Source organism: Myxocyprinus asiaticus, chromosome 33 (genome assembly GCF_019703515.2).
Source record: "Myxocyprinus asiaticus isolate MX2 ecotype Aquarium Trade chromosome 33, UBuf_Myxa_2, whole genome shotgun sequence".
Taxonomy (NCBI): domain Eukaryota; kingdom Metazoa; phylum Chordata; class Actinopteri; order Cypriniformes; family Catostomidae; genus Myxocyprinus; species Myxocyprinus asiaticus.
This window is the reverse complement of record NC_059376.1, coordinates 36533608-36561141: the sequence shown is the minus strand read 5'-3', so window position 1 is coordinate 36561141 and position 27534 is coordinate 36533608. Positions and strand designations below refer to the sequence as shown.

Sequence of the window (27534 nt, the reverse complement as noted above, 5' to 3'; positions counted from 1 at the left end):
TTACTGTGGATATAGATACTTGTCTTCCTGTTTCCTCCAGTGTCTTCACAAGGTCCTTTGCTGTTGTTCTGGGATTGATTTGCTTTTCACACCAAACTATGTTCATCTCTAAGAGACAGAATGCGTCTCGTTCCTGAACGGTATGATGGCTGCGTGGTCCCATGGTGTTTATACTTGCGTACTATTGATTGTACAGATGAACGTGGTACCTTCAGGCATTTGGAAATTGCTCCCAAGGATGAACCAGACTTGTGGAGGTCCACAATTTTTTTTCCCAGGTCTTGGCTGATTTCTTTAGATTTCCCCATGATGTCAAGCAGAGTTTGAAGGTAGGCCTTAAAATACATCCACTGGTACACCTCCAATTCAGTACACCTCCTATCAGAAGCTAATTGGCTAATTGTCTAAAGGCTTGACATCGTTTTCTGGAATTTTTCAAGCTGCTTAAAGGCACAGTTTACTTAGTGTATGTAAACTTCTGACCCACTGGAATTGTGATATAGTCAATTAAAAGTGAAACAATCTGTCTGTAAACAATTGTTGAAAAAATTACTCGTGTCATGCACAAAGTAGATGTCCTAAACAACCTGCCAAAACTATAGTTTGCTAATATGAAATCTGTGGAGTGGTTAAAAAAATTAGTTTTAATGACTTCAACCTAAGTGTATGTAAACTTCTGACTAATATATATATATATATATATATATAAACGTTTAACTACATATGTGGCATACTGCGGTCGGAAAATTTTTATATATATATATATATATATATATATATATATATATATATATATATATATATATATATATATATATATATATATATATAAAAATTATAGTTCCGTTTTAGCATTTTTAAAAATAATTTTTTTTATTAAAGGCGTATATTTTCTTAGGTTCCCTTTTGGCCTTTATTTGGATGTTTAAAAAGTATAAAGAGATGAAATACTGTTTATCAGATTGCTTTGGATATTTTTGGCTCAAAGCCCTTTTGAATCGGCAGGGCCAAAAAAGAATGAATTAATCTGAAGATATGTTTCCACTGTAATGTGTATCTTGATTTCCCTTCCTCGCTTGAAACCGAAGGATTTTCTCTCTTCATTGAGTAGATTTCAGCTACCTCAGTTTTGCTAGTTGTATCATAGGCCCCATATCTGACTATATTTCTTTTTGCCTGCTACAGAAGGTGACTAGCCAAATACACTTGTTCCCTTGTACAAAACACTATAGCAGCTCTGCCATAATATAGTCCTGCATTTTATTGTTGTTTTTAGTAAAAAAAAAAAAAAAGAATTTATGATATGGTGACCATGTTTGAGTTTTTGATATTTCTGAGCAAATTCCTGGATTGAAAATGTAAAAGCCTTGAAAAAATGTGTTGGGAAAATTGTATGTTCTCAAAGGTAAAGTGTGTAATTTCTGCGTCACTAGTTACACTGATTGTAACTTCAGAAATGGCTTTTCAAAGAGGTTTACTGAACACTTTCCTTGTCTTCCATTGGTTGTACAAACAGATAGTTCCACCCAAACTCATGCCATTGGATTAGCCAATGTTGCTGTGTCAGGCTGGGAAGCAACAGTGTTTAAACATTTTTTAAAGGGTAATTTATTACTGGCTTCATTATAATCATTTTTACATATTATTTTGAGATAGAGATAACATCAAAAAGTTACACACTTCACCGTTAAGTTGGATGTATGGGTACAATATACAGTGACTAAAATAATTATAGGACAATTATTTTTATTGTAATATGTATATAATAGAGTAAATGCAGAGTAAATGAATTTAGCACAAATTATCCTTGTATAATAAGGTCTAGTATAGGCTGGAATTATTTCTGTGATCAAATATCCTGATAGTAGTACACAAGTTTTGCTGGGTAAAGGCCTATTTAAATGTGTAAACAGAGGTCCTGCTTTTTCCTAATTTTGTTTTAATCAGTGCAGATGACACAGACATCATGCATGACTTAATCTGCTGTACAAAAAATAACTAACCACCAGTTTGTCCTGTTAGCATCAGGAATGTGGTCATTTAAACCTGAAATATTCAATGTTTGTAACACTGCTGCCTGGATGGACTATTGTAATTCAAACAAGCAATTGTATCCATGGTGATTAAACTAACTGCTAATGCAGGAAATGTCCTGATGAGGATATGTAAGGGATAACGTACAATTAGCCGGTCATTATCGCACAACCCCCGATTGGGTATCCTCCTGAAGGAATTTCATTTGCGAGAATTGTACAATGTAAATCATCCCACTTATTACATGGCTTATCACACGCCCTTTTGACCTTGAATCACATGCATGATGTAAATGATTATCTACAATTCAGTTTTCACTAATTAAAATGCTAGTTCTAGATATAAGCTTATGTTTTTTAATAACATGAATTAGGTTTGCACTAGTAAAAATATTAACTGTCAATGTCAAAAATAACATTACCCACTGAAATACTCATTCTTGATATCAAAAATGGAATTTCAACTAGTAAAACCATTATAAACAATTATTGATATCTGTAATTGCATTTTCACTAGTAAAATTTATCATTAAAATGTCAAGTCTTGATATCAGGAATGGAATTGATACTAGTGAAAGTGCTAATTTTTTATAGCAGTAATTATATTTGCACTAGCAAAAAGTTTAATTCTTGATATAAATGACATCACTCACGGAAATGCACATTATATCACAGATGAAATTTAAATAAGTAAAAAACATAATTCTTGACATCTGTAATCACATTTTTGATAGCGGTAACTTATTTTCTCTAGTAGAATTTCACAACGATCTGTCATTCACTCCTGTTCAAAATGCAATTACAGATATCTACAATTAATTTCTTACTAGTTGAAATTCCAAAAACACATATCAGCGATGTTTTACTTACTAGTAAAACAGATAATTTATGATAGCAATAATTCCATTGCTACTAGTCCAAATATCCATCCCCGATATTAACTGCCTGGAAATTCAGATATCACTACATGGCTTTCTTAAGAGATACAGTCATGTTACAGATATTTAAAATAGCATTGTCACTAGTGAAAAACCAAATAACCAATGTCAAAAATAAGCTTTTTTTATTAGTTAATTATTATTTATATAAATAACTGTTTTGAGCTTGGGTGAATGTCAGATCAATGTGAAATTCTACTTGTGTTTTTACTAGTGCAAACCTGTTTATTGATTTAAAAAAAAAAAAAAAAAACTTTTAACTTGTAGTAATTCTATTGCTGACATAAAGAACTAGCATTTAACAAGTGAAAATATTATTGTAGATATCTATAATTCATATCATCCACATGATTAAATGTCAAAAAGGCTTTTGATACAAGGCTGCTTACCTAAAAGTAAAAATAGACATGAAATATTGATTTGGAGTTCAAATGATGTGGGATGAGGTCAAATATGCAGTGTGTCGGCATTTAACGGCAGAATGCAATGATTGAACAATCATGAAAAAGTATCAAGTATTCCAGAGAGCCGTATAATAGAAAATGCAAATATCATGTTTAACATGAATTCACCTCTGCATGATGTCATTCCTGTATTTATATATTTTTAAACTATTTTGTTTGATCTGTACTTTGTTTTGACCATATCTTTATTTTCATATCTCTTTCTCTCTTTCCCTAGCTCGGGCGGAGTAAGCCAATCCTCTCTCTGTATTCCTTGCAAAAACTGGTTCTCGACTTTAGTGCATGTGTTGTTTTGAGCAGCTCCACACATCGTTCTAGGCTTGCATGTCAACTGTGCTAAAAATGTACAAATTTGTATCATTAGTTATTAGTTGAGCTCAAAATTTAAGAGTGAAAATATTCAGCTTTTCTGAGACCTAATATACCCCAATCTGAAAAACTCTGCCAAATCCAGCCCGTCTAAAGCCAGTGAATTTGAAGAAACATTTAAAAAAATGTAATTACTATAGTTTTCATGGTGCATGACCCATTAGATACAGGTTTATCATTAGTATAGTATGAACTTTTGTATAGCACTGCAACAAAAAACTTAAAAGGCACTTTTATTTTCCGAAAACATTTTGTGAGATGTGTAAATGAACAAAATAATCGTTGCTTTGCACAGGGAGGTGCAATATGTGTAATGCAGAGGCTCATATCAGGTGTGAGGTGTGTGACATTGAGAAAGACAGGCAGCCTTTTACAGTAGTTCCCATGACAACCGGAGGGCGGGCACTGCCGAATCAGTGTTGTAATTATCAATGACTTGTGGTTAATAAAATGACATTACATAGTTGCATTGCTGTTTCTTTACACATCTTCATTGTTTGAACTTTTTTATTAGTAAAAGTTATATTTTATTTACGAACACTATTTCAACACGAACACACAACTTTGACATGATTTTAATTCCAAAACATTAAAAAATAGACTTTTTCTATATTGTGTACTGTAAACATCAAAATAAAACAAACACTGCAAAATAAGCACTTACGGTTACAGAAACTGAATTTGTATGATTACATATCTTGTATCTCAAAAAAAGGTCATATTTCACCCCAAAATCAACAAACAATATTTTTTTAGGACCATTACAGGGTTAGTTTGCCCAAAAATGAAAATTCTCATCATTTACTCATCCTCATGCCATCCAAGATGTGTATGACTTCCTTTTACCTAAGAACTAAGATTTTTTGAAGAATAGTTTTGCTCTGTAGGTCCATACAATGCAAGTGAATGGGTGCCAAATTTTGAAGCTTCAAAATCCATCATAAAAGTGCTCCAGACGACTCTGGTGGTTTAATCTATATCTTCAGAAGTGATGTGATAGGTGTGGGTGAGAAACAGATCAACATTTAAGTCTTTTTTTTTTTACTATAAGTTCTCCTCCCTGCTCAGTCAATTGCCACTTTCTTCTTCTGTTTTTTGGTGATTCACATTTATTGTGCATATCGCCCCCTATTGGGCAGGGAGGTTAATTTATGATAAAAAATGACATTATTATTGATCTGTTTCTCACCCACACCTATCATATCACATCTGAATATATGGATTATTTTATGCCACCTTTATGTGCATTCTGGAGCTTCAAAATTTTGGCACCCATTCACTTGCATTGTATGGACCTACAGAGCTTTAATTTTCTTCTAAGAATCTTAATTTGTGTTTTGCAGAAGAAAGTCATACACATCTGGGATGCCAGGAGGGAGAGTAAATCATGTGAGAATTTTCATTTTTGGATGAACTATGCCTTTAAGACTTTTTGCACTGCATTACAGAAATGAGATTCACTATTGGGACCAATGGTAATTACAAAAAAACTAAAAGGCATATTACGGTAAGGCAAATGTGACTAATTGTCCTAAAAATGGCGTTATAGTGCAAAAAAATCTTACTGGTACTAAAAACAGGCTTCACTTCCATTATGCTAAATCAATTTGTTTTCGATTATGGGGTGAAATGTAACCTGGACGTTACTTCAAGTGATTCAGTATAAGAAAAGTTAGGGAAAGGATTTTGTGGTTTGTGGTTTAAGGCATTTCCACAGCCACGCAGATAACTCTCTTTAACAACATCATCTTCACTGTAACAGTTGAAAGTAAAAAGCCTCAACAGAGCATGCATAATAATTACAGATTTGACAAATTTATGAATATAGTGGGCAGATAGCCGAGTTGCCTAGTCATGTATTTTGCCCCAAAAACAGCAGATGTGTAGTTCATGATGTTTAAAACCAAACAATACTGACAACTTTTCTTTGATGCCAAATACTCACTGATATCAAACAAACAACTAGCATTAAGCGTTAAACTGTGGATTCAGTCCAAGACATGCAGGCCTGTATGTTGAAATATGATCTGATCTTTGTAGAACTGTGTACTTGTAGAGTCCGGTCTGAGATAATTACATACTGATTATCAGTTATATACTAAATAATCTCTTGATATGACATAACTGGAAAGACTGGGGGCAAGGTATCAAACAAATAAAGTCAAAATGACATCAAATCGAAATGTCATCCACAAATCCAATTACCCCAAACTGACAATGTGCATAACTCACCACTGGAGAGCAGCAGTGAGCACTGCAGCGGCAGTGTGGATGTGACCTGTGACACACACAGAACTCAGAAGTGCTCTTGGAAGTCAGTTAGTGGGTTTTTGGGGTTACTGCATCCCGAACCACTGCTCTTGGTCGGCCCACTGCGCCGCCTCACTGTCACTGCCCTCAAGGTCTCCCTCCTCCCCGCTGCCCTCCATATCATCACCGTCCAGCTCGACTGTCGCGTCTGTGGGGCTTTCCTCCTTCTCCATCTTCTGCATGCCCTCCAGAGACTTCTGGTCGTTCGGATCGAGGCTACACAACAAGATGGGACATCTGAATATGTTACCTTGACACAGTTATGACTTCCTGTTTTATGGGTTTCTTGCTACATTACAACAAAAATGGCTTTCTGCATGTTGGTTGCACCACACTGACTTTGATATAGAGGACACAAGTTTTTTAATATTTATAAAACTTTAAAACACAACTGCTTCACATCTTATTTTTTAAGGAAATAATAAAAGATTATGCACAACTACTCATGCCTTATATTTAAAGGAATAGTTCACCCCAAAATACAAATTCTCATCATTAACTCACCCTCATGCCATCCCAGATATGTATAACTTTCTTTCTTCTGCAGAACACAAATGAAGATTTTTAGAAGAATATTTCAGCTCTGTAGGTCCATACAATGCAAGTGAATGGGTGCCAAACTTTTGAAGCTACAAAATTCACATAAACACAGCATAAAAGTAATCCATAAGACTGCAGTGGTTAAATCCATATCTTCTGAAGCGATATGATAGGTGTGGGTGAGAAACAGATCAATATTTAAGCCCTTTTTTTACTATAGATCTCCACTTTTATTTTTACCTTCACATTCTTCTTCTTTTGTTTTGGTGATTTGCATTCTTCATGCATATCACCACCTACTGGGCAGGGAGGAGAATTTATAGTAAAAAAAGGACTTAAATATTGATCTGTTTCTCACCTACACCTATCATATCATTTCAGAAGACATGGATTTCACCACTGGAGTCTTATGAATTACTTTTATGCTGCCTTTATGTGCATTTTCAAGCTTCAACATTTTGGCACCCATTCACTTGCATTTGTGTGGACCTACAGAACTGAAAAAAAATCTTCTAAAAATCATCATTTGTGTTCTGCAGAAGAAAGAAAGTCACGCATCTGGGATGGCATGAGGGAGAGCAAATGATGAGAAATGTTTCATTTTTGGGTGAACAATCCCTTTAAGTTTTCACATTAGTCTGCAGAATTTCAGCATTTAACGAGACTTCTTTTTTTCATAATTTTTCGACAGTTACACCACCTACACTTGTTTGATTTAAACCCCACAAAAAATGATCAAAATACAGAATTCAGAAATTATGGTTAGCTTTGTAATCAAAAATGATATTTGTTCAAGTTTGGCTTAGCTGCTTGACATCATTTTTATGTAAGGTGTGGCTGCCAGTAGTGATGTTACCTGAGCGCTATACTGTACTGGTCCATGGCCTCCTGATAATCGTTAACAGCAACCAGAAAATCTCCCAGCATTCTGTGAAGCACACAGTCGCTCTGATTGGCTAAAGTGTTTCGTAAAAGTGCGATCCCTTCCTCGTATTTCTGTTCTCGACCTGGAATAAAAATAAATAACGTGTTAAGTAGTTATAGGCCAATATTTGGCCTCGTTGAGATTATTGGCTGATAAAAGTGCCCGCTACTGGATTAACAGAAGTGGTCATTCTAACTAATGTCCTTGTTAATGGATGGCAAACAATTTTGCTTTAAAATATCTTTAGCCATTTTTTTTTTACATTTGCAAACAAATTGATTTGCCATTACTAAAATTTATTATAAACTACCAGTCAACAGTTTGGACACATTTCACAAAATGCATGTTTCTCATGATCGTAAAAAGGCGTATGCTTAAATGCTTGAAATGAGTTAGTGATTAATGGTTTGGAAATGGATCTGAAAGAATGACGTACTAAGGAGCTCAGCTTTCTTTACAACAGCTTTGATGTAGTCGGGTCGCTGAGCGAGAGCTTTATCCAGCAGTGTCTTGGCTTTCTCTTGAGTCATGGGGTCTTCCAGACACACTGTGGCCAGGATGGTGAGAGTTTGGGCATTAGCACCCAGGGTCTTGTAAATGTTATTGGCCATTCCCATTGCCTCACGGATGCCATTAGAAGCAAGGTAGCAGTCAATCAAGCCTGCAAACAAAGAATTAATGCTTTAAACCAAATCCAAATGGACAGAAATTAGTGCAGGCTTTGTCTAACCTACAGTATATATGCAATATGATAAAACTAAAATTCTTTCTTGCCTTCATAGCAGTCCAGACGACAGGGTGCCAGTCTCATGGCTTCTCTGAAATGTATGATAGCCTCCTGCACTCGTCCCATGTTACGAAGTGCCGCCCCCTTCAGGAGGAGAGCCTGCACACTGTTACTGTTCAGCTGAATGGCTTTAGCACCCAGATAGAGGGCTCGAGAGTAGCGTTTACTGTAGAAACTGTGACATCTGAGAGAGACATCAAAATTCAAAGAGGGTGAGATTTAAAAGACTTAAATGCTCATTCTTTAAGGGATAGTTTACCCAAACATTAAAATTCTCTCATCATTTACTCACCCTCAGGCCATCCCAGATGTGTATGACTTTCTTTCTTCTGCAGAACACAAAAGAAGATTTTTATGTAGGTCCATACAATGCAAGTGCATTGTGAGCAAATCTTTGAAGCTCCAAAAAGCACATAAAGGCAGCATAAAAGTAACCCATACGATTCCAGTGGGTGAAAACAGCGATCCAATCAGTTTTAGGTAAAAACAGACCAAAAAGTAACTCTTTTTCACTATAAATCTTGACATCTACAGTCTCCTTGGCAATCATAATTTCAAGCTCGATTACACTTTCTAGTGCTCTATGCATGCGTCAAGCACTAAGAAGTGTAATCAAGCTTTAAATCATGACCGTGCCTAAAGACTGCAATAGCAACATGTACAGTGAAAAAGGAGTTATATTGTGGTCTGTTCTCACCCAAGACCTAATAGATCACTTCAGAAGACATGGATTAAACCACTGAAGTCATATGGATTACTTTTATGCTGCCTTTATGTGCTTTTTGGAGCTTCAAAATTCTGGTCACCATTCACTTGCATTGTGTGGACCTACAGAGCTGAGATATTCTTCTAAAAATCTTTGTTTGCATTCTGCAGAAGAAAGGAAGTCATACACATCTTGGATGGCATGAGGGTAAGTAAATGATGAGAGAATTTTCATCTTTGGGTGAACTATGCCTTTAAAGGGATAGTTAAGAAGGTCAGACTCACCCAGAAATAACCCAGGGCTCAGCATGCTGGTCAGATATGTTGAATAGTCGTCCTCCAAGAACCTCAACATCTTCTAAGTGACCCTCTCTGGCCATAAGGTATCCATACACATCCATACCTATAAATTACATGTATTAGTTCATTCTAAAAGACAGAAGAATGCATTCGTATTTAAAGAAACATTCCACAATAGATCTAATCCTTAAAGAATTGATTCTTCGCTAAGCCCCACCTTAAAAAAAAAAAAAAAAAAAAAAAAACGTTGTTGCTGGGTCACTTGTAATAGTGACATGAGGTACCTATAGAGGACACATGCAGTGTTTTTTCTTCCATTTAAAAAAAATCTTTAAATAAATATTGAGAAGAGCATGCTATGGATTAAAGTGTATCATTCCTAAATGAGTATGAAAAACATCAGCGAGGACACCTACATTTCCTCCAAGGTAAATTAAAGCTAACAACTTAACATCAATTAATTTACATACTGATTCAGGTCTTAGTAAAGGTGATAGTAAATAAAGAGTTCACAGAATCAAAATGAGTGTGTTATATGACATAAGCAGTTCTTTACACTTACACTAATGTCATGAGGTTTGTAATCGCTTTCAAGTGAAGCTTTTCTCTTTTTATTTGACTGATAATTGTTTGCCTCAATTCTGATTCACAGTCTGCACAGTTTTCAGTCAAATTACTGTGTAATGTAACAATTTCTTTTACAAAAAATATCAGATAAATATGCCTTACAATATCACTCTTCATTCCAGCCCACGTAAGAATATTATTCATTCCGTTTATGAGAATATTTAACCAAAAATCGTGCTGTTCACAGCAATCTCTCATTCATTCCAATGAGCGAGCGACCGTAACCAAGGGGGGTGGGGCTTAGCGAAGGGTCAATTATTTACAGCCTCGTACCTTTAATAAGGTAAGGGTCGAGCATCTGTGCCTGCTCAAACTTCAAGATGGAGTTCTTGGTGTCTCCAGCCCTGAAGTATACATCAGCCAGGGTGACTAACAAATCAACATTATCCCTCAAGAGGGACTTCTTCTCCAAGGAGCTAAAAAAGGAGAAGCATTAGTCAACAAAAGCACAGATAACTAAAAAATAATTGTGGGTCACTGACAAATACGGTTGTCAGAGGGAATAAACATGGGTTAAAACACATGCTAACTTTGTAGAAATGTTATCTTTGAGTCCGTGTTGGTTTCACAAAATTTAAAAAAACATTTATTGCATTTTCTACAAAAAAAATAAATGTAATGACTTTAAAAGTGTCATATGGTATAACCATCAAGTAAAAGGTATAAAAAGACTTTCCTTGCAGCTTGAATGCAAGAGTGTATGCAACCTTAATCATTCATTTCAAAAAAGTTTTCAAACATATTAATAAAAAAAAAAAATATAACAAATATAATGCATTTTTGAGTCAAGAATATCAAGAAGTTTTCTCAAGGTTACACTATATGACGTGAACAAAATGTGCCTTTTCATAAAAATTCCAAATTTTTATATTTAATGATATGGCAAAAATAATGTTGCTTTTTTTTTTTTTTTGCTTTTTGTCACATGACAACATAATGGCTTCCAACATGTTGGATACACCACATGACTGATTTGGTGGACAAATGTTTTTTAAATATTAATTATATTTTAAAATTAAATTGTTTCATTGCTTATATTTTAAGAAATAAAAATAAAAGATTAGACTGCACTTCAGCTTTTAATTACTTATTTTAATGTCTCTGGATGGTCATAGCACTTGACATTTTTTACTTTAAGCCCGAGAAAAAACATCAAAATGATTTCGGACTCAGTAACGGGAAACATGTTCACAGAAGAAGTGTATTCAAGTAACTATTTTGTGTAAATTGCATTTGTCATGCATTTTTGAAAAATATTATAGACCTGGGCTGCGTTTCCCAAAAGCATCGTAAGCTTAAGTTGATCATAGATACCATTGGCGGCAATGGTTTCTACGATCTTCTTAGGCTTACGTTGCTTTTGAGAAAAGCAGCCCTGGACAAAAAAATGTACATAATGTCATTGACCCTTCTAAAGCATATTGCTAAGAAATTAAAGCTGGTTAACTGCACAAACAAGGAGAATTTTTGAAGAATCTTTACACAGCTTTACAACAACAGTTCATAGTGACTACAACTGTCAAGCTCCAAAAAGGACAAAAACACCATAAAAGTGCCAAATAAATTAGTCCTCATGAACTGTGTGCTATATTCCGAGTCTTCTGAAGACATACGATAGCTTTGAGTGAGGAACGGACCAACATTTAGGTCAGTATTCACTGAAAATCCATAAAAGATCCTGCATAAAGATTCTTCAAAGTTTCTGCCAACTATGAATTATTATTTAAAAATGCTTCCATGGCCAACCAACACTACTAGAAAAAAAAAGTTGGTTTACTAATGTTAAGTTTTATTTTAATATGCCTTTTTAACCTATGTTAAATCCTCACCAGATAGTGTTGATAGCTCTCTGATTGTCCCCTCCATGCATGAAAGCATGTGCTTTGATCCAAACAGACAGCCAATCAAGATTCGGGATGCTCTGAATCACATCCATCGTCATGGATGCGACCTCCGCCCCCTTCACCGACAGAGACAGAAGCCCTTCAACAGATTAGAGATTGGGATGCTTTCAAGCCAACTTTCAATACAAAGAAAGGACAAGCTGCCAAAACACCATTGCAAGAACATGCCGCATTCATACGAACCAATAATAGCATCAAGAGCAAGTGGACATTGTCTTAAGACCTCCTTGTAGCTTGTAACTGCTGAACGCTCCTGGCCGGCCTTCCTGTAAAGATTGGCCAGCATCATGTTGATCTATAAATAAAACATATGCCAAACATTAAGCAATGTGCTCGTTTATAAAAGCAATAATTTTATATATATATATATATATATATATATATAAAAACAGTTGTGCTCAAAAGTTTGCCTAACCTGGCAGAAATTGTGAAATTTTGGCATTGATTTTGAAAATATGACTCATCATGCAAAAACAAAACTAAAAAAAAAAAAAAAAAAAACTGTCTTTTATTTCAGGATAGTGATCATATGAAGCCATTTATCATCACATAGTTGTTTGGCTCCTTTTTAAATCATAATGATAACAGAAATCACCCAAATGGCCCTGATCAAAAGTTTACATTCCCTTGAATGTTTGGCCTTGTTACAGACACACGAGGTGACACACACAAGTTTAAATGGCAATTAAAGGTTAATTTCCCACACCTGTGGCTTTTTAAATTGCAATTAGTGTCTGTGTATAAATAGTCAATGAGTTTGTTAGCTCTCACGTGGATGCACTGAGCAGACTAGATACTGAGCCATTGGGAGCAGAAAAGAACGGTCAAAAGACCTGCATAACAAGGTAATGGAACTTTATAAAGATGGAAAAGGATATAAAAATATATCCAAAGCCTTGAAAATGCCATTCAATCACTTATTAAGAAGTGGAAAATTCTGGGATCTCTTGATACCAAGTCAAGGTCAGGTAGACCAAGAAAGATTTCAGCCACAACTGCCAGAAGAATTGTTCGGGATACAAAGAAAAACCCAAAGGTAACCACAGGAGAAATACAGGCTGCTCTGGAAAAAGATGGTGTGGTTGTTTCAAGGAGCACAATACGACAATACTTGAACAAAATGAGCTGCATGGTCGAGTTGCCAGAAAGAAGCCTTTACTGCGCCAATGCCACAAAAAAGGCCGGTTACAATTTGCCCGACAACACCTTGACACGCCTCACAGCTTCTGGCACACTCTAATTTGGAGTGGCGAGACCAAAATAGAGCTTTATGGTCACAACCATAAGCGCTATGTTTGGAGAGAGGTCAGCAAGGCCTATAGTGAAAAGAATACCATCACCACAGTGAAGCATGGTGGTGTCTCACTGATGTTTTTGGGGGTGTGTGAGCTCTAAAGGCACGGGAAAATTTGTGAAAATTAATGGCAAGATGAATGCAGCATGTTATCAGAAAATACTGGCAGACAATTTGCATTCTTCTGCACAAAAGCTGCGCATGGGATGGTCCTGGACTTTCCAGCATTACAATGACCCTAAGCACAAGGCCAAGTTGATCCTCCAGTGGTTACAGCAGAAAAAGATGAAGGTTCTGGAGTGGCCATCACAGTCTCCTGAAATTTAATATCATCGAGCCACTCTGGGGAGATCTAAAATGTACGGTTCATGCAAGACGACCAAAAACTTGGCATGACCTGGAGGCATTTTGCCAAGACGAATGGGCAGCTATACCACCTGCAAGAATTTGGGGCCTCATAGACAACTATTACAAAAGACTGCATGCTGTCATTGATGCTAAAGGGGGCAATACACAGTATTAAGAACTAAGGGTATGCAGACTTTTGAACAGGGGTCATTTCATTTTTTTCTTTGTTGCCATGTTTTGTTTTATGATTGTGCCATTCTGTTATAACCTACAGTTGAATATGAATCCCATAAGAAATAAAAGAAATGTGTTTTGCCTGCTCAATCATGTTTTCTTTAAAAATGGTACATACAGTATCTCACAGAAGTGAGTACACCCCTCACATTTTAGTAAATATTTTATTATATCTTTTCATGTGACAACACTGAAGAAATGACACTTTGCTACAATGTAAAGTAGTGAGTGTACAGCTTGTATAACAGTGTAAATTTGCTGTCCCCTCAAAATAACTCAACACATAGCCATTAATGTCTAAACCGCTGGCAACAAAAGTGAGTACACCCCTAAGTGAAAATGTCCAAATTGGGCACAATTAGCCATTTTCCCTCCCAGGTGTCATGTGATTCATTAGTGTTACAAGGTCTCAGGTGTGAATGGGGAGCAGGTGTGTTAAATTTGGTGTTATCGCTCTCACTCTCTCATACTGGACACTGGAAGTTCAACATGGCACCTCATGGCAAAGAACTCTCTGAGGATCTGAAAAAAAGAACTGTTGCTCTACATAAAGATGGCCTAGGCTATAAGAAGATTGCCAAGACCCTGAAACTGAGCTGCAGCACGGTGGCCAAGACCATACAGCGGTTTAACAGGACAGGTTCCTCTCAGAACAGGCCTCGCCATGGTCGACCAAAGAAGTTGAGTGCACGTGCTCAGCATCATATCCAGAGGTTGTCTTTGGGAAATAGACGTATGAGTGCTGCCAGCATTGCTGCAGAGGTTGAAGGGGTGGGAGGTCAGCCTGTCAGTGCTCAGATCATACGCTGCACACTGCATCAAATTGGTCTGCATGGCTGTCGTCCCAGAAGGAAGCCTCTTCTAAAGATGATGCACAAGAAAGCCCGCAAATAGTTTGCTGAAGACAAGCAGACTAAGGACCTGGATTACTGGAACCATGTCCTATGGTCTGATGAGACCAAGATAAACTTATTTGGTTCAGATGGTGTCAAGCGTGTGTGGCGGCAACCAGGTGAGGAGCACAAAGACAAGTGTGTCTTGCCTACAGTCAAGCATGGTGGTGGGAGTGTCATGGTCTGGGGCTGCATGAGTGCTGCCGGCACTGGGGAGCTACAGTTCATTAAGGGAACCATGAATGCCAACATGTACTGTGACATACTGAAGCAGAGCATGATCCCCTCCCTTCGGAGACTCGGCCGCAGGGCAGTATTCCAACATGATAACGACCCCAAACACACCTCCAGGACGACAACTGCCTTGCTAAAGAAGCTGAGGGTAAAGGTGATGGACTGGCCAAGCATATCTCCAGACCTAAACCCTATTGAGCATCTGTGGGGCATCCTCAAACAGAAGGTGGAGGAGCACAAGGTCTCTAACATCCACCAGCTCCTTGATGTCATCATGGAGGAGTGGAAGAGGACTCCAGTGGCAACCTGTGAAGCTCTGGTGAACTCCATGCCCAAGAGGGTTAAGGCAGTGCTGGAAAATAATGATGGCCACACAAAATATTAACACTTTGGGCCCAATTTGGACATTTTCACTTAGGGGTGTACTCACTTTTGTTGCCAGCGGTTTAGACATTAATGGCTGTGTGTTGAGTTATTTTGAGGGGACAGCAAATTTACACTGTTATACAAGCTGTACACTCACTACTTTACATTGTAGCAAAGTGTCATTTCTTCAGTGTTGTCACATGAAAAGATATAATAAAATATTTACTAAAATGTGAGGGGTGTACTCACTTCTGTGAGATACTGTATATTACCAATTCTCCAAGGGTATGCCAACTTTTGAGCACAACTGTATATATTATATATATATATATATAATAGAAAATACAGACCTTTGGTGTTCTCTGGCGAGAAGGGATCCCATCCAGCACTGATATTGCATCTTTATCCAACTTCAGAATAGTGTAACATTCAGCGATTTTATATTTCACTTCAATCTCTGATGGCAAATTCTGTAGTTAATGAGTACAATGCACGTTAGGACAGGAATGTCATTAACTCGATTTTTTTCCCCCCTTTGCACAGATATATACATTTGAAATTTGGAATCCACTACAAAATTCACCATGTCAACTACTAGAGGTTTCTCCGAAATACCATAGCAGATAGAGTTGTCAATCCAATAAAATCATGTAAATTATATATAAGCATTTCTATTTTTTTAATGACAGTGGTTGCTAAAAGCAAGTCACCACAATATTATTGTAGAAACAATAAATACTGCACCAAACTATAGTATTTTGGTTTAAATTGTTTTTACCTTGGAAATTAGTGTAAGGGAGGTATTGAGGGTTTGGAAGAGCTCACCTGTGCTTGCAGAGCAGATGTCGTGCCACCTGTGTTGGAGGGACGCATTTTTGAAGTTTTGCTGAGCACTTTCTTCTGCTGTAAAGCCATGTTGTATTTGCAGGCTGCATTTCTGTACTCTTTATCATGGAAGATGGCATCAGCATGGTACACCAGCAGCTGGTATTTCTGAGACGGTGAGAAGAGCTCCCTGCGAAGATTGCGAAGACATTTTTTATTAATTATAGCATGCACCAATGAAATGTGCACAATAAGACCAGAACCTGTATTAAAAAAGTAAATATGGTCAATTTTGCTTTCATGCTACCTTTAAAAACTGCCTCCTCTACCAGAATATCTTTTAACACAACCTAACAATTACTTAAAAAAATGCACCACTCCAGTTTTAGACCAAAAAAAGAAAATAAATAAATAAATGCACTTATATCATTGCTACATTTAACATAGACCTACTGAATATACTTTTATACATATTTAAATTATATAAATACATGTATATACAGCACTATATACGTTTTATGCATGCATGTTTATTATTGCATTCTACTTTATTATGTTAATTTATGTAAGTTTGATGTCTGTGTAAATTATGTTCACTCATTGTCTTTTTGTTGATATTACACATTCATTATGACAATAAAATCTTTGACTTGACTTGAAATACCACAGTCACAACAGTTATTTATATATTACTTCAATAAAACTATTATCTTTGGTATCTTGGTATCAGCAACCACCATCATAAAAAAAGAAAAAATGTGGTTACAGGAATAGTTCACCCAAAAATTAAAATTCTCTCATCATATACTCACCCTCATGACTTTCTTCTGCTGAACACAAATGATGATTTTTAGAAGAGTATCTCAGCTCTGTAGGTCCAGATAATGCAAGAAATTGTGACTAAAACTTTGAAGCTCTAAAAAGCACATAAAGGCAGCATAAAAGTAATCCATAAAACTCCAGTTGTTTTAATCCATGTCTTCTGAAGGGATTTAATCAGTTTTGGGTGAGAACAGCCCAAAATATAACTTTTTTTTTTCATTATAAATCTTGACAACAGCAGTTTCCTTGGTGATCATAATTTCAAGCTTGTTTACAGTTCCTAGCACCATCTATCACTCTGCACATGCATCATGCATAAGGAAGTGTAATCGAGCTTGAAATCATGATTGTGCCGCGAGATATGTACAGTGAAAAAGGATTTACATTTTGGTCTGTTTTCAAACAAAACTGATTGGATCGCTTCAAGAGACTTGGATTAAACCACTTTAGTTGTATGGATTAGCATTATGCTGCCTTTATGTGCTTTATAGAGCTTCAAAGTTTTGGTCAATATTCACGTGCATTGTATACAGATTGCAACAATGCTGAGATATTCTTCTAAAAATCTTCTTTTAAGTTCTGCAGAAGAAAAAAAAATGTCATACACAGCTGGGATGGCATGAGGGTGAGTAAATGATGAGAGTATTTTCATTTTTGGGTGAACTATCCCTTTAAGTTAAAAGCACTGTGGTAGTACAGTGATGGCATCAGATGGGAATAATACTATGGTACTTTGACTTAACATATTAATATACTATGTCCAAAAACAACTGCACTTTTTAATGCAATAACTGAGGTAACCATGGTATTTTGGCGGAATCTATGGTTACCATGGTGAATTGTTGCACTCCTGTCTTATATAGCATAATAGTTAATACATTTTTTGTTCCACCAAAATAGTGTGAACACGCAGGATAACACGTTTCTGTGTAGTGGATCTGACAAATTTGAACTTTAGAGTTAGATAGTGCCTTTAAGTAGTCATTGTTTACAATACTTTCAGATTAGACTTCAGATCAGACAGCTTTTATGTGTTTAACATCATTATTTAATATATTTATGTATTAAATGTTTTATACGTTATATTATGTTATATTACTTTAACATTTAGTATATATGCATTTTTAGACATTTAAACAGACACTGGGGATACTCACAGGTTATTGGTGCTCATGGTCAGGAGTAAACTGCTGATGATCCGCACATTCGAGTGCAGCCCGGCCGCTGCCATTTCCCGCACATGATCGATTACATTCATTTTTAATTATCTTTCAATCAGGGATAAAAGTGATCGTTTACAGATGCGACGCGATAATAATGCGGAAGAGAAAACAACAAGCCTGCGAGTTTTTTTTAAATGGAAGGAAACAATGCGATTTCAAAATAAAAGTCTCTAGAAAAATAGTAACTCCCCCGCAAAATTAAAAAAAATCACCCGTATTTTTTTATTAATTTTTTTTATTAAAAATATATAAAATAAATTTACTTGAGAAGCAATATAGTTTTAGACATTAAAACTTGTTTTCAGAGAATATATCTTGGAAAAAAACAAGCCTGCAAGTTTTTTTAAATGGAAGGAAACAATGCGATTTCAAAATAAAAGTCTCTAGAAAAATAGTAACTCGTCAAATGAAAAGCCTCCACATATAGTTTAAAAAATCATCCGTTTTTTTTTTTTTTTTTTGTCTTAAAATATATATAAAATAAATTTACTTTAGAAGCATAATAGTTTTAGATATTAAAACTTGTTTTCAGAGAATATATCTTGGGAAAAAAAAAAAAAAAAACACTTGGCCACAGTTGTACCATTGTTTATGTACCATTGATTCGATTACGTAAATCACAATGTTTCATGGGAAGAGTACCTAGTTAATTCCCTTATACTTGAATTTAAGTACACATGTGAAATAAATAAATAGGGTACAATTGGGCTACAAGCATACCTGAAGGAAATTTTCACAAAATGCCGAAAGATCGAAAAACATAATTTCTTTTTATTGAAAATTGATGGAGCAACATAATTTCTGTGAAAATAAATAATAACAAAAGGCCCCCCCCAAGGGATTTGTAGTGATATGTTTAGATATAGGTACAATAGTTACAGTGCAAAATTTGTCAACTAATGCAAATAATTTTGGGACAGCATGATGCTTTTTTGAGTAACAAATTAAAATAATGTTTATTTAAAATAACTACTTCAAAAAAGGTGCACCATTTCCTGTTAATTTCATTCACATTTGACATTTCACTACATCTCAAGTAGTCTATTCTATAAACAAATGAACCTCCATTGTGACTGGATCAGTCAATGTGAGCCCACTTTGAACATTCTTCATTACAAACCTTCCCCCCACTTAAGAAAAACAATTTGTTTAATGGGGCCTTTTTACCACAAATACTTTTCACATATTGGACAATTATTGAAAAACTTTAGATTTAATCACCTTGAAGAAAATAACAGATACATATTTTGTCTCAAAAGAAATGTGACAATTTTAGGGATTTTCATTAGCTACAGAAATTTGCAACATTTTGAAAATGATTAAATATTAGATCAAACTGCCTCAAAATCAACGTTTAAACATTACACGCAATGATCTCATGCATCCGGAAAACTTTGCAGTGTGACAAAAGGAAAGGTACTTTTTTTTGTTGCTATTTAGTGTTTTGGGAGAAAATAAAATCAAAAGTGCCTTTTACCCCGGGGGGGTCTTTAGCCCAGTTGTAACCTAATGTTTCTCCAAAACATGTGCTTCACAATTATTGACACCCTTCAAATTTTTTTATGAGTAAAATCTAACTAAAGGACTGTATATTCCCATTCATATTGTATATTTTTAAGTTCACCAAAGTGATTAGGAATCCAGTAATGATGTGTGACAAAAAGTTGTTGAACTGCACATCCTCGGGAAATGGCTATAAGAAACTAATCAACAGTTAAAATGCCAATTTCCATGGTTTGAATGACCAAAGAATCTCCAAGGATCACAGCTGGACAATTGCAGATGTTAGTTGGGTCAGATAACATAACCACAACTTGTTTCAGAGGGTTGCCAAAAAAAAAAAAAATACAAAAAAAAAAAAATAACCTTTTCTGTCATCAAACAACATACTCAAGCACTTACAGTTCAGACAATTTCTACACAATAAGAGAAGATGAAAATGGGAGCAATGGGAGGATGCTTGAAGTATTCAATGAAGGGATGGCAACAATTGTGGCACACATATATTTAAGAAAAAATATTTGTTCTATGATACAATTTTTACTTTAAATAAAGGTTAGATGTTTGTATATCCAGTATTTTGAATGACAGACCAAGAGGATGAACAGAAAAGACATTTTTCCACAGCCTGTTTTGCTCATATATTTACAAAGGGTGCCAATATTTGCGGAAGACGCTACATATACTGTATTTTGCTTAGCTTGTGAGAAACATCAATGAATTACGTATTAATGGTTCAGAGGGTTATTGATTGGTTCATATTTGGGTTATTCTACACAATCTTGTTCACATATGACAAACTGTCTAAGTACATCTATTAGTTTATCATTTCTACTTACACATTCAAGTATTCACTCTCAAGATATTTAAATGGCAGTCGTAGCATTTCTTTTAGAATTCAGAATAACCAATGCTGTAGCAGAATAGCAATGCATGACAAACACTCAAAAGACATCAGTGATATGTATATTATTTTACCAGGTTTCACAGGGTTACTTGTACAGAGGTACATGTCAGTTGTACATCATATGCAACTGAATAATCATCATATTCAAACAGTGGTGATTTGTGGTCTGTGGTCTTTGGAAATCTAAACCAACTTAATTCCAATTTGCAGGTAAGAGCAGGTTCCTGCCGTAAAAATCATTGCAGGATTCCAGGTTCATATGTGCGTCTGTGATCTGTCCAACAGTTTTTTTTTTTTTTTATTATTATTCTTGTCCCTCCAATCAACTTCAAAGTGCACATTTTATCATCACACGCCAGAGAAAAATCTCTCTGAAAATGTCAATGAAAAATCCTTTTAAAAACAAAAGGAAAACTGCATTATATAAAAACAAATAAATCACGTTAACACCACTTCATGAACAGCTTCAAGCACTTGATAGCAGGTCCTTGATCATGATGATATTTCTTGGAGGTCAGACAGGAATTAAATTTTGTACCTGGCTGCTGTGCAAAATGTTATCCTTTTCTTATGCAAAAAATACTGAAATGTACCATAAACCCAGTAACACAACTCTTCTTTTCCAAGTGGTGCTTACAAACTTGGAATAAAAAACATACTGCAAGCATATCTATGCACATAAATATTACAAATAAATAACTTGTACGGTTAAAAAAAAAAAAAAAACATTGCGAGTTTCCCTGATTAGTGGCAATAATTAATAGTAATTGGAAGACAACCAATTTTAAATAGGCCTCAGGCTGCAATAGTATGTAACAGAAATATGAAAGTGAAGTGCCATTTCTTGACAGTACATTTAAAAGAACTTGATGCAAATAAACTGACACACTCCTGGCGAAGAATTAATGTAATAAATGCGATCAACGTAGAACCGTGTTAAATGCAGAATTAGCAAATAAATCCTGTGCTATTAATGACAATGACCTTGTGACCTCATTATGACATATTACCATACATGCTTAAAGCTGTTCAATCCAGTAGCTAAACATACAGCAATCCCTCTAAACCCAAAGAGTCTTTATGTGCATTGGTTATATAAAAAATAAATACAAATATCAGTCTTCAAGGGAACTTAGACCTCCACCGTGCCTGTTGAGGCATAATGTTATTAGTTTGCCATGGAGTCATGTTGTTTCCAGATTGCACTGCCAACATCCAGATGGTGAGGTGGTCCTGGAATATCACCTTAAATCCCAGGTTATAATCTCAAACCTCATAATCTCATGTATCCGATTTAACTCTTTGTGCTTGGCATGGTTCCACTCCAAATTTACTCACAGGCTAAGATGCAGTGCAAAAAAAAAAAAAAAAAAAAATTATATATATATATATTATAACATAAAAAAAAAAACTGTAACAGAAATACAGCATTGTTTCCAGTCTCGTAGCTGCCATTACAGTAACTTTTGATTGCTGTGTCTTGCAACTTCATAGGGGGGTGGGGTTTAAATGCAGTTCATTTACTTGGACGAACTATGTCTTTTCCACTCGTTCTGTTTTCCGTCTTGTGATGTTACGAGGTTTGATTTTCAAAGAGAGCTCCCATAATGCCTCCTCAGCTAGATGATCACCGAAGTCGTTGAAGAAGGAAACAATGTCGTCATTGTGTTTGAGATCATAGTGCCTGTAAAAAAGAAAGTTGATTAAAGGTGATAAGTGCAATTTTTGTCAATGTTAAAATATGTTCTTCTATTCCATCTTAATATGCTGAGGCAATTCTTAACATAGTTTATTCTTAACTTTTAACAACAATAATAACACACATTGGTTCTCAATTTTTTTATTTATTTTTTATTAACTCATAATAGATCAACCAAAAATCTTTATTTCAGTCAGGAACACTTGAACGTCAAATGAAAGAAAGACTTAAGAGTTTTTATTGACTTAGTGATGAAGCATCTGTTGGTGTTGGCAGTATGGTTCTGTTCTGGGCAAACTCTCTGCCCGTTCATGCATGGACAGAGCAGTAAGTGCAGCAAATAACCAGCAGAAATACTACAATATTGTAAAAGTCTTTTTAAACATTCTGACAGTGCAACATATTACAATCCTTCATTGCATAATAGATTAAATGGACAAAAAAAAATTCAAATACTGTTTATTGGTTTGCAATTCAAGAGCAAGGTGCATCAACATGGCAACACGTTGAAGATAAGAATTTCAAAAGAATTGTAGTCTTAGAGCCCAGAATAACAAGACAGATGAAGAGAAACTCAAAAGCAAAGCTACCATACAGAGGTGGAGCTGGGGATGGAGGAGGGTGTCAAGTGCAGCTTGCATCCATGCCAGTGGAAAGGTAACTGAGGCACTGAACATAAATGGAGGACTTAAATAGAACTGCTCTGATGAGCATCTGAATTGTATTGGTAGACGTCATAATCAGCTGAGCAACAGCTGATTGCAAGTGTGGGTCATGTGACCTGCCTGAACTGAAGCTACGCTTGATTTCTGCCATCATTTCCTCACCCTCCTCATTCAAAATGAGTAAAACTTTTTTCATCCGTGAAACACGAGATTAAATATGAGATAATTGTGATTGTGCGCTGTATTTCAATTCTTCTGAAGCCATGCGATGGTGTTGTGTGAGGAACCGACCAAAATTTAAAGGGAGCGTTCACCTCAAAATTAAAACTCTCTCATCATTTGCTGACCCTCATGCCATCCATTAGTACCACCTCGGTCGAGGTTCCAAGCGAGCCAAGCCGATACTAAATGTGACGTCAAAACCCTGCAGATCACTGATTGGTCAGAGAGAATCGTCACTACCAGCGTCACTGTATTTGCGACACGGGACATCAACCCGCTAGTTTTGAAGTTAGCAACAGCGATAGCAGTATCATTAGTTCACGCAACTTTCGAATTGTAAAAAGAAATGGCTGTGCGCCAAACCACGGTGTGGTCAATAAACGAGGTGCAGACGTTCCTCTCGTTAGCGACGAACGAAATGACGTGAAACGAAAAAGTCTTTCAGGAAGTGTCTCAGTTGTTGGCCGCACATGGCTACCACCGGACCTACCAAATAACGTAAAAGTGACTACAGAACCATCAAGCACCACAACAGCGGAGTGGTTCATACAGAAGAAAGTGAAAGTGGTTCGATCAAATGGACGCTATCTATGGCAATAGACCGGTGAGCAATGGGAGGGAGAGTGCCCTGGACTCTGCGTTGTTGGAGTCCACGATGGAGGATGGTACGTTTTGTTACGTTAACTCTATATTCTGCTTGAAAGCTTCACTTTATTTAGTTGACCAGCTACTGGAAAGCTTGCTTCTAAAACAACCAGGCCAATTTAACTGTTACACTTGTGTAAAATCAACATGCAACAACTGCTTTATGCAGCACAATGAGCTAGTAACTAACAGCTAGCGGTTTTGTTATTGTTTATTGTCAGTAATGTTTGTGTCGTGTTTAAGATGGTGTCACGGCAGTAGAAGCGGCACAACTATGACGATCAGCCTATAATCCCACCCACGTTGAGGTGGCACTAAACTGCAGTGGAAAAGCAAGCTCAGAAAAGTAAAGTGCGCAGAGTCGAGTCGAACCGTAACGTGCAGTGGAAAAGTGCCATAAAAAAAGTATCAGGTACCAGGTACTATCCACAGTGGAAAACCCCCAAATAGCGAGCAGAGTCGAGCTGTACCGTGCAGTGGAAAAGTCCCATTTCTTTCATCTGCTGAAAACAAAGATTTTCAGAATAATATCTCAGCACTGTAGTTCCATACAATGCAAGTGAATGGTGGCCAGAACTTTGAAGCTCCAAAAAGCATTTAAAGGCAGCATAACATCTCCAGTGGTTAATTCCATGTTTTCTTAAGCGATATGATAGGTGTGGGTGAAGAAACAGATCAATATTTAAGTCAATTTCACTTCCACATTCTTCTTCTTTTGTTTTTTGGCGATCCGCATTTTTCGTGTATATCGCCACCTACTGGTCAGTGCTGGTCAAAGGTGGAGATTTATAGTAAAAAAAAGACTTAAATATTCATCTGTTTCTCACCCACACCTATCATATCGCTTCTGAAGTTATGGATTTAACCACTGGAGTCATATGGATTACTTTTATGATGTCTTTATGTGTTTATGGAGCTTCAAAGTTCTGGCCACCATTCACTTGCATTGTATGGACCTTCAGAGCGGATATATTCTTCTAAAAATCATAATTTGTGGTCAGCAGAAGAAAGAAAGTCAAACACATCTGGGATGGCATGAGCGTGAGTAGCTGATGAGAGAATTTTCATTTTTGTGTGAACTTTTCCTTTAAGTGTTAACTCACCTCTTCACCCATTAGAATCGGTCACGTGTCGGTCACTTCTTTCTTTATATAATCACAGTGCAGTGAGCGCACCTGACACCACACAAACACTTCAAGACACCACGCCACATGATACATTAAGTATAAATGGCTCGGGCCATCGAGGATGCACTGCAGTGCCAGGCGAAATTATAAACAAAGCTTGAGGAGAAAAAGACGGAGGAAAAGATATTGCAAACATTGGTTCTTGCGTGTATTGTAACAAAAGTTTTTAATGTGTGAAAGTGAATGAGATTTGAGAAAGTGGCAATCTTCTGCACCCCCCTTACAAATTGCCCCACACTTTGAGAACCACTGGCCTAACAAATGTCACCTCCTCAAGATCCAATCAAATCCCAATGGATTAAATCAAGTCCCAACCTACATTACAACCCACTGAATAGTCAGTTTAACTCAGAAATTAGTCACAATAAAGAAGTTAAATGCAATGCAATGACGTTTCATGTAGTCTTTAAGTACTCACACTTGCTGAAAGCGTCTCATAGTGTCTAGGATATTGAACTGCTGCCAGCGTTTGGAAAAGTTGATCTTTCCATCAATGAGGTCAGGATTCCCAAGATGCACAAAAGTTAAGTCCTGGAGGATGAGACCTCTGTATTGTGTGACAGAGAGTGCAAAACAGAAGAAAGGTGTGTTATATCCAAAATATGTCATTTGAATCACTTTTGAAAACTAATGTGTTCTTTAAAGCTTGAGGTGTCCTTACAGGTACGGTATACATGGAGGCTCCACATCTGCCAAAGCTGCTCTATACACCCGGAATGAGGAGGAACTGTCAATTAAAGTGCAATACTCCTCCAAACCCTGTAAAGATAACATTAATCAGTAGGCTGCAAACATGACAGAATCAGCTAAGAACTGAGGCCACGTCCACACTAATTGGATGATTTGGTTGCAACTGCGCTGATTTTACAAATTTATATCTATGGCAAGGGCTAGATTTTCCTTGTACCCCCCCCCCCCCCCGCCCCCCAGTCGAACAGCGAAACTACCAAGGGGGACCTCCCAGTCAGACGAAAAGAGAACCTTTTGCCCACCCTAAAGTTCAAAATGCCCCCCAAACACTGCATCATAGTACCGGCCGAAAATGAGGCAAAATGGCAAAAACAAGATTTTTGAAAGTGTTCTCAAATACCGTATACTTCAGTAAACAATGAGTTTTCAACCGAAAACGTATCAATGTGGACATGGCCTGAGAGGATATGGAAACAGGGACACATGGGAGTGATTTACCTCTGAAGTTTGCTTTTGCCATTCCAGTCTTCTAATAGGTGCTGAATCCAATGCTGATAATATTGCCAAGTAGGAGTTGAAGTTATTGAGTTTTCTTAAGTGCTACATTACAAAAGGACATAGAATAAAGATTATTTTTTCAGAAACCAGCCCAATAAATCATTAGATTCAGTTTTGAAAAATAAAATCAGTCCTGTTATGTAGATTCGCAAGAAATTATAGGCTATAAATCCATTCAAATTAATAAAACATTTGTTTGCACCTTCATAATTTTGATGAACTTCAGAAGAAGTTTTTCTCGATCCTGGGCTTTCTCCTGTTGGATTATCAAGGATCGAACCCTTGAAAAGAGAGATTAAAAAAAAAATAATGATTTGAATGTACAGCACTGTGTTGCTACTGAATCTACAGTGCCACAGCAAATCAGAGGATATTTTTTACTCAAGTTTGAGTTTATAGCCCGAACTGAATTGTGATTAAATAAATATACAGTGCTTTCAAGTGTAGTACGATTCATAACCAAATGAATCTTGTATGCTGTTCCTCTAAAGTGATTTGGTCAAAATTATTGGTTTTATCAGTCTACACATTACTCACTGAATCTGTCAGAGCACTTACTGAATTAACATATGACTCACTTACTAAATGCATGTTCATCACAGTTGAAGATTTACATTCACGAGAGGTTTGTTAAAAAAATAACACTGCTTTATTACATTTGTAATAGGACAAATTATCGGTTGTAGGGGCTCTCCCACAGCAAAAACAGAATTCTGTAGGAAACACTCATGTACAGCATTAGGGGCCGTTCAGACCGAATGCGTTCTTGCTCTAAATCTAGACTCAGTGCAATGAACAGAACACAGGTGTCCCAAGGCACATTTTTGCCAGATGAAGTTCTCTTTAACATGACACAGCGACAAAAAAAAAACGCTACGCTCCAGCACTAGATGTAAAAAAAGAAAATTGGTCAAAAACATCTGTCTAGTGCATGTTTTTATAGAAAGATGATTGAAAAACAGCACCGATGGACGCATAAACAAGTTCGGTGTGAACGGCCACATAAACCCCGTTTACACCTGGTATTAAGATCGGGTCGGGTGATCTGATCACATGTGGTCAGAAGAGACACATCGCTGTTTAGACCTGGTCGCTTACATCAGTCTCCTGTAACCACTTGTATTCGGATTTCGAGGGGAAGGTCTCTGATTTCAAGATGACATACATCAATCACTATGTCAGTGTGCTACTAATTGATGATAAACCGTGAAAAAGACATAAAAGATAAAAATGTGAGAGGAAAAAAAGTGCGCTATTTCTCCCAGACACAGCTGACATTTAATTAAGCACAAATGCAACATTTCAAGGAGAATTATCTGT

The 27534-nt window shown here is 36.4% G+C and overlaps 3 protein-coding genes across 5 annotated transcripts in view; 1 reads left to right on the top strand and 2 right to left on the bottom strand.

Annotated features, from left to right (window-relative positions):
* The window catches only part of LOC127423919 (sarcoplasmic/endoplasmic reticulum calcium ATPase 2-like), a 51437-nt gene extending 47170 nt beyond the window's left edge, over positions 1-4267 (top strand). For both annotated transcript variants that reach the window (XM_051668607.1, XM_051668608.1), the window contains exon 22: positions 3653-4267. In XM_051668607.1, the coding sequence (XP_051524567.1) occupies positions 3653-3666 (14 nt within the window). In that variant the 3' untranslated portion in view covers positions 3667-4267. The remainder of the gene's footprint in view (positions 1-3652) is intronic.
* A 96-nt stretch (positions 4268-4363) lies between these two features.
* LOC127423927 (anaphase-promoting complex subunit 7-like) lies at positions 4364-18271 on the bottom strand. Its single transcript, XM_051668628.1, has 11 exons — positions 18076-18271; positions 16097-16286; positions 15622-15741; positions 12086-12197; positions 11828-11981; positions 10272-10414; positions 9357-9474; positions 8354-8550; positions 8016-8240; positions 7511-7661; positions 4364-6330 (listed from the first exon to the last, which is right to left on the bottom strand). Exons 1-11 carry the CDS (start codon positions 18174-18176, stop codon positions 6141-6143), a joined length of 1701 nt encoding a protein of 566 aa, XP_051524588.1. The 5' UTR covers positions 18177-18271; the 3' UTR covers positions 4364-6140.
* Positions 18272-20599: 2328 nt separating this feature from the next.
* The window catches only part of LOC127423918 (rap guanine nucleotide exchange factor 1-like), a 48336-nt gene continuing 41401 nt past the window's right edge, over positions 20600-27534 (bottom strand). For both annotated transcript variants that reach the window (XM_051668605.1, XM_051668606.1), the window contains 5 exons: positions 26417-26495; positions 26155-26256; positions 25628-25725; positions 25385-25513; positions 20600-22232 (listed from right to left, as the gene is read on the bottom strand). In XM_051668605.1, coding sequence (XP_051524565.1) covers positions 22082-22232; positions 25385-25513; positions 25628-25725; positions 26155-26256; positions 26417-26495 — 559 coding nt within the window. In that variant the 3' untranslated portion in view covers positions 20600-22081. The remainder of the gene's footprint in view (positions 22233-25384; positions 25514-25627; positions 25726-26154; positions 26257-26416; positions 26496-27534) is intronic.

Excerpts from the sequence above, each read along its gene's own strand:
- LOC127423927 (XM_051668628.1), bottom strand. The coding sequence starts at position 18,176 with ATGAATGTAATCGATCATGTGCGGGAAATGGCAGCGGCCGGGCTGCAC. Across the intron at positions 12,198-15,621 it reads CTCGCCAGAGAACACCAAAG|ATCAACATGATGCTGGCCAA; the intron begins GTCTGTATTTTC and ends TTTTATTTATAG. Across the intron at positions 11,982-12,085 it reads TGCTCTTGATGCTATTATTG|GGCTTCTGTCTCTGTCGGTG; the intron begins GTTCGTATGAAT and ends AATCTGTTGAAG.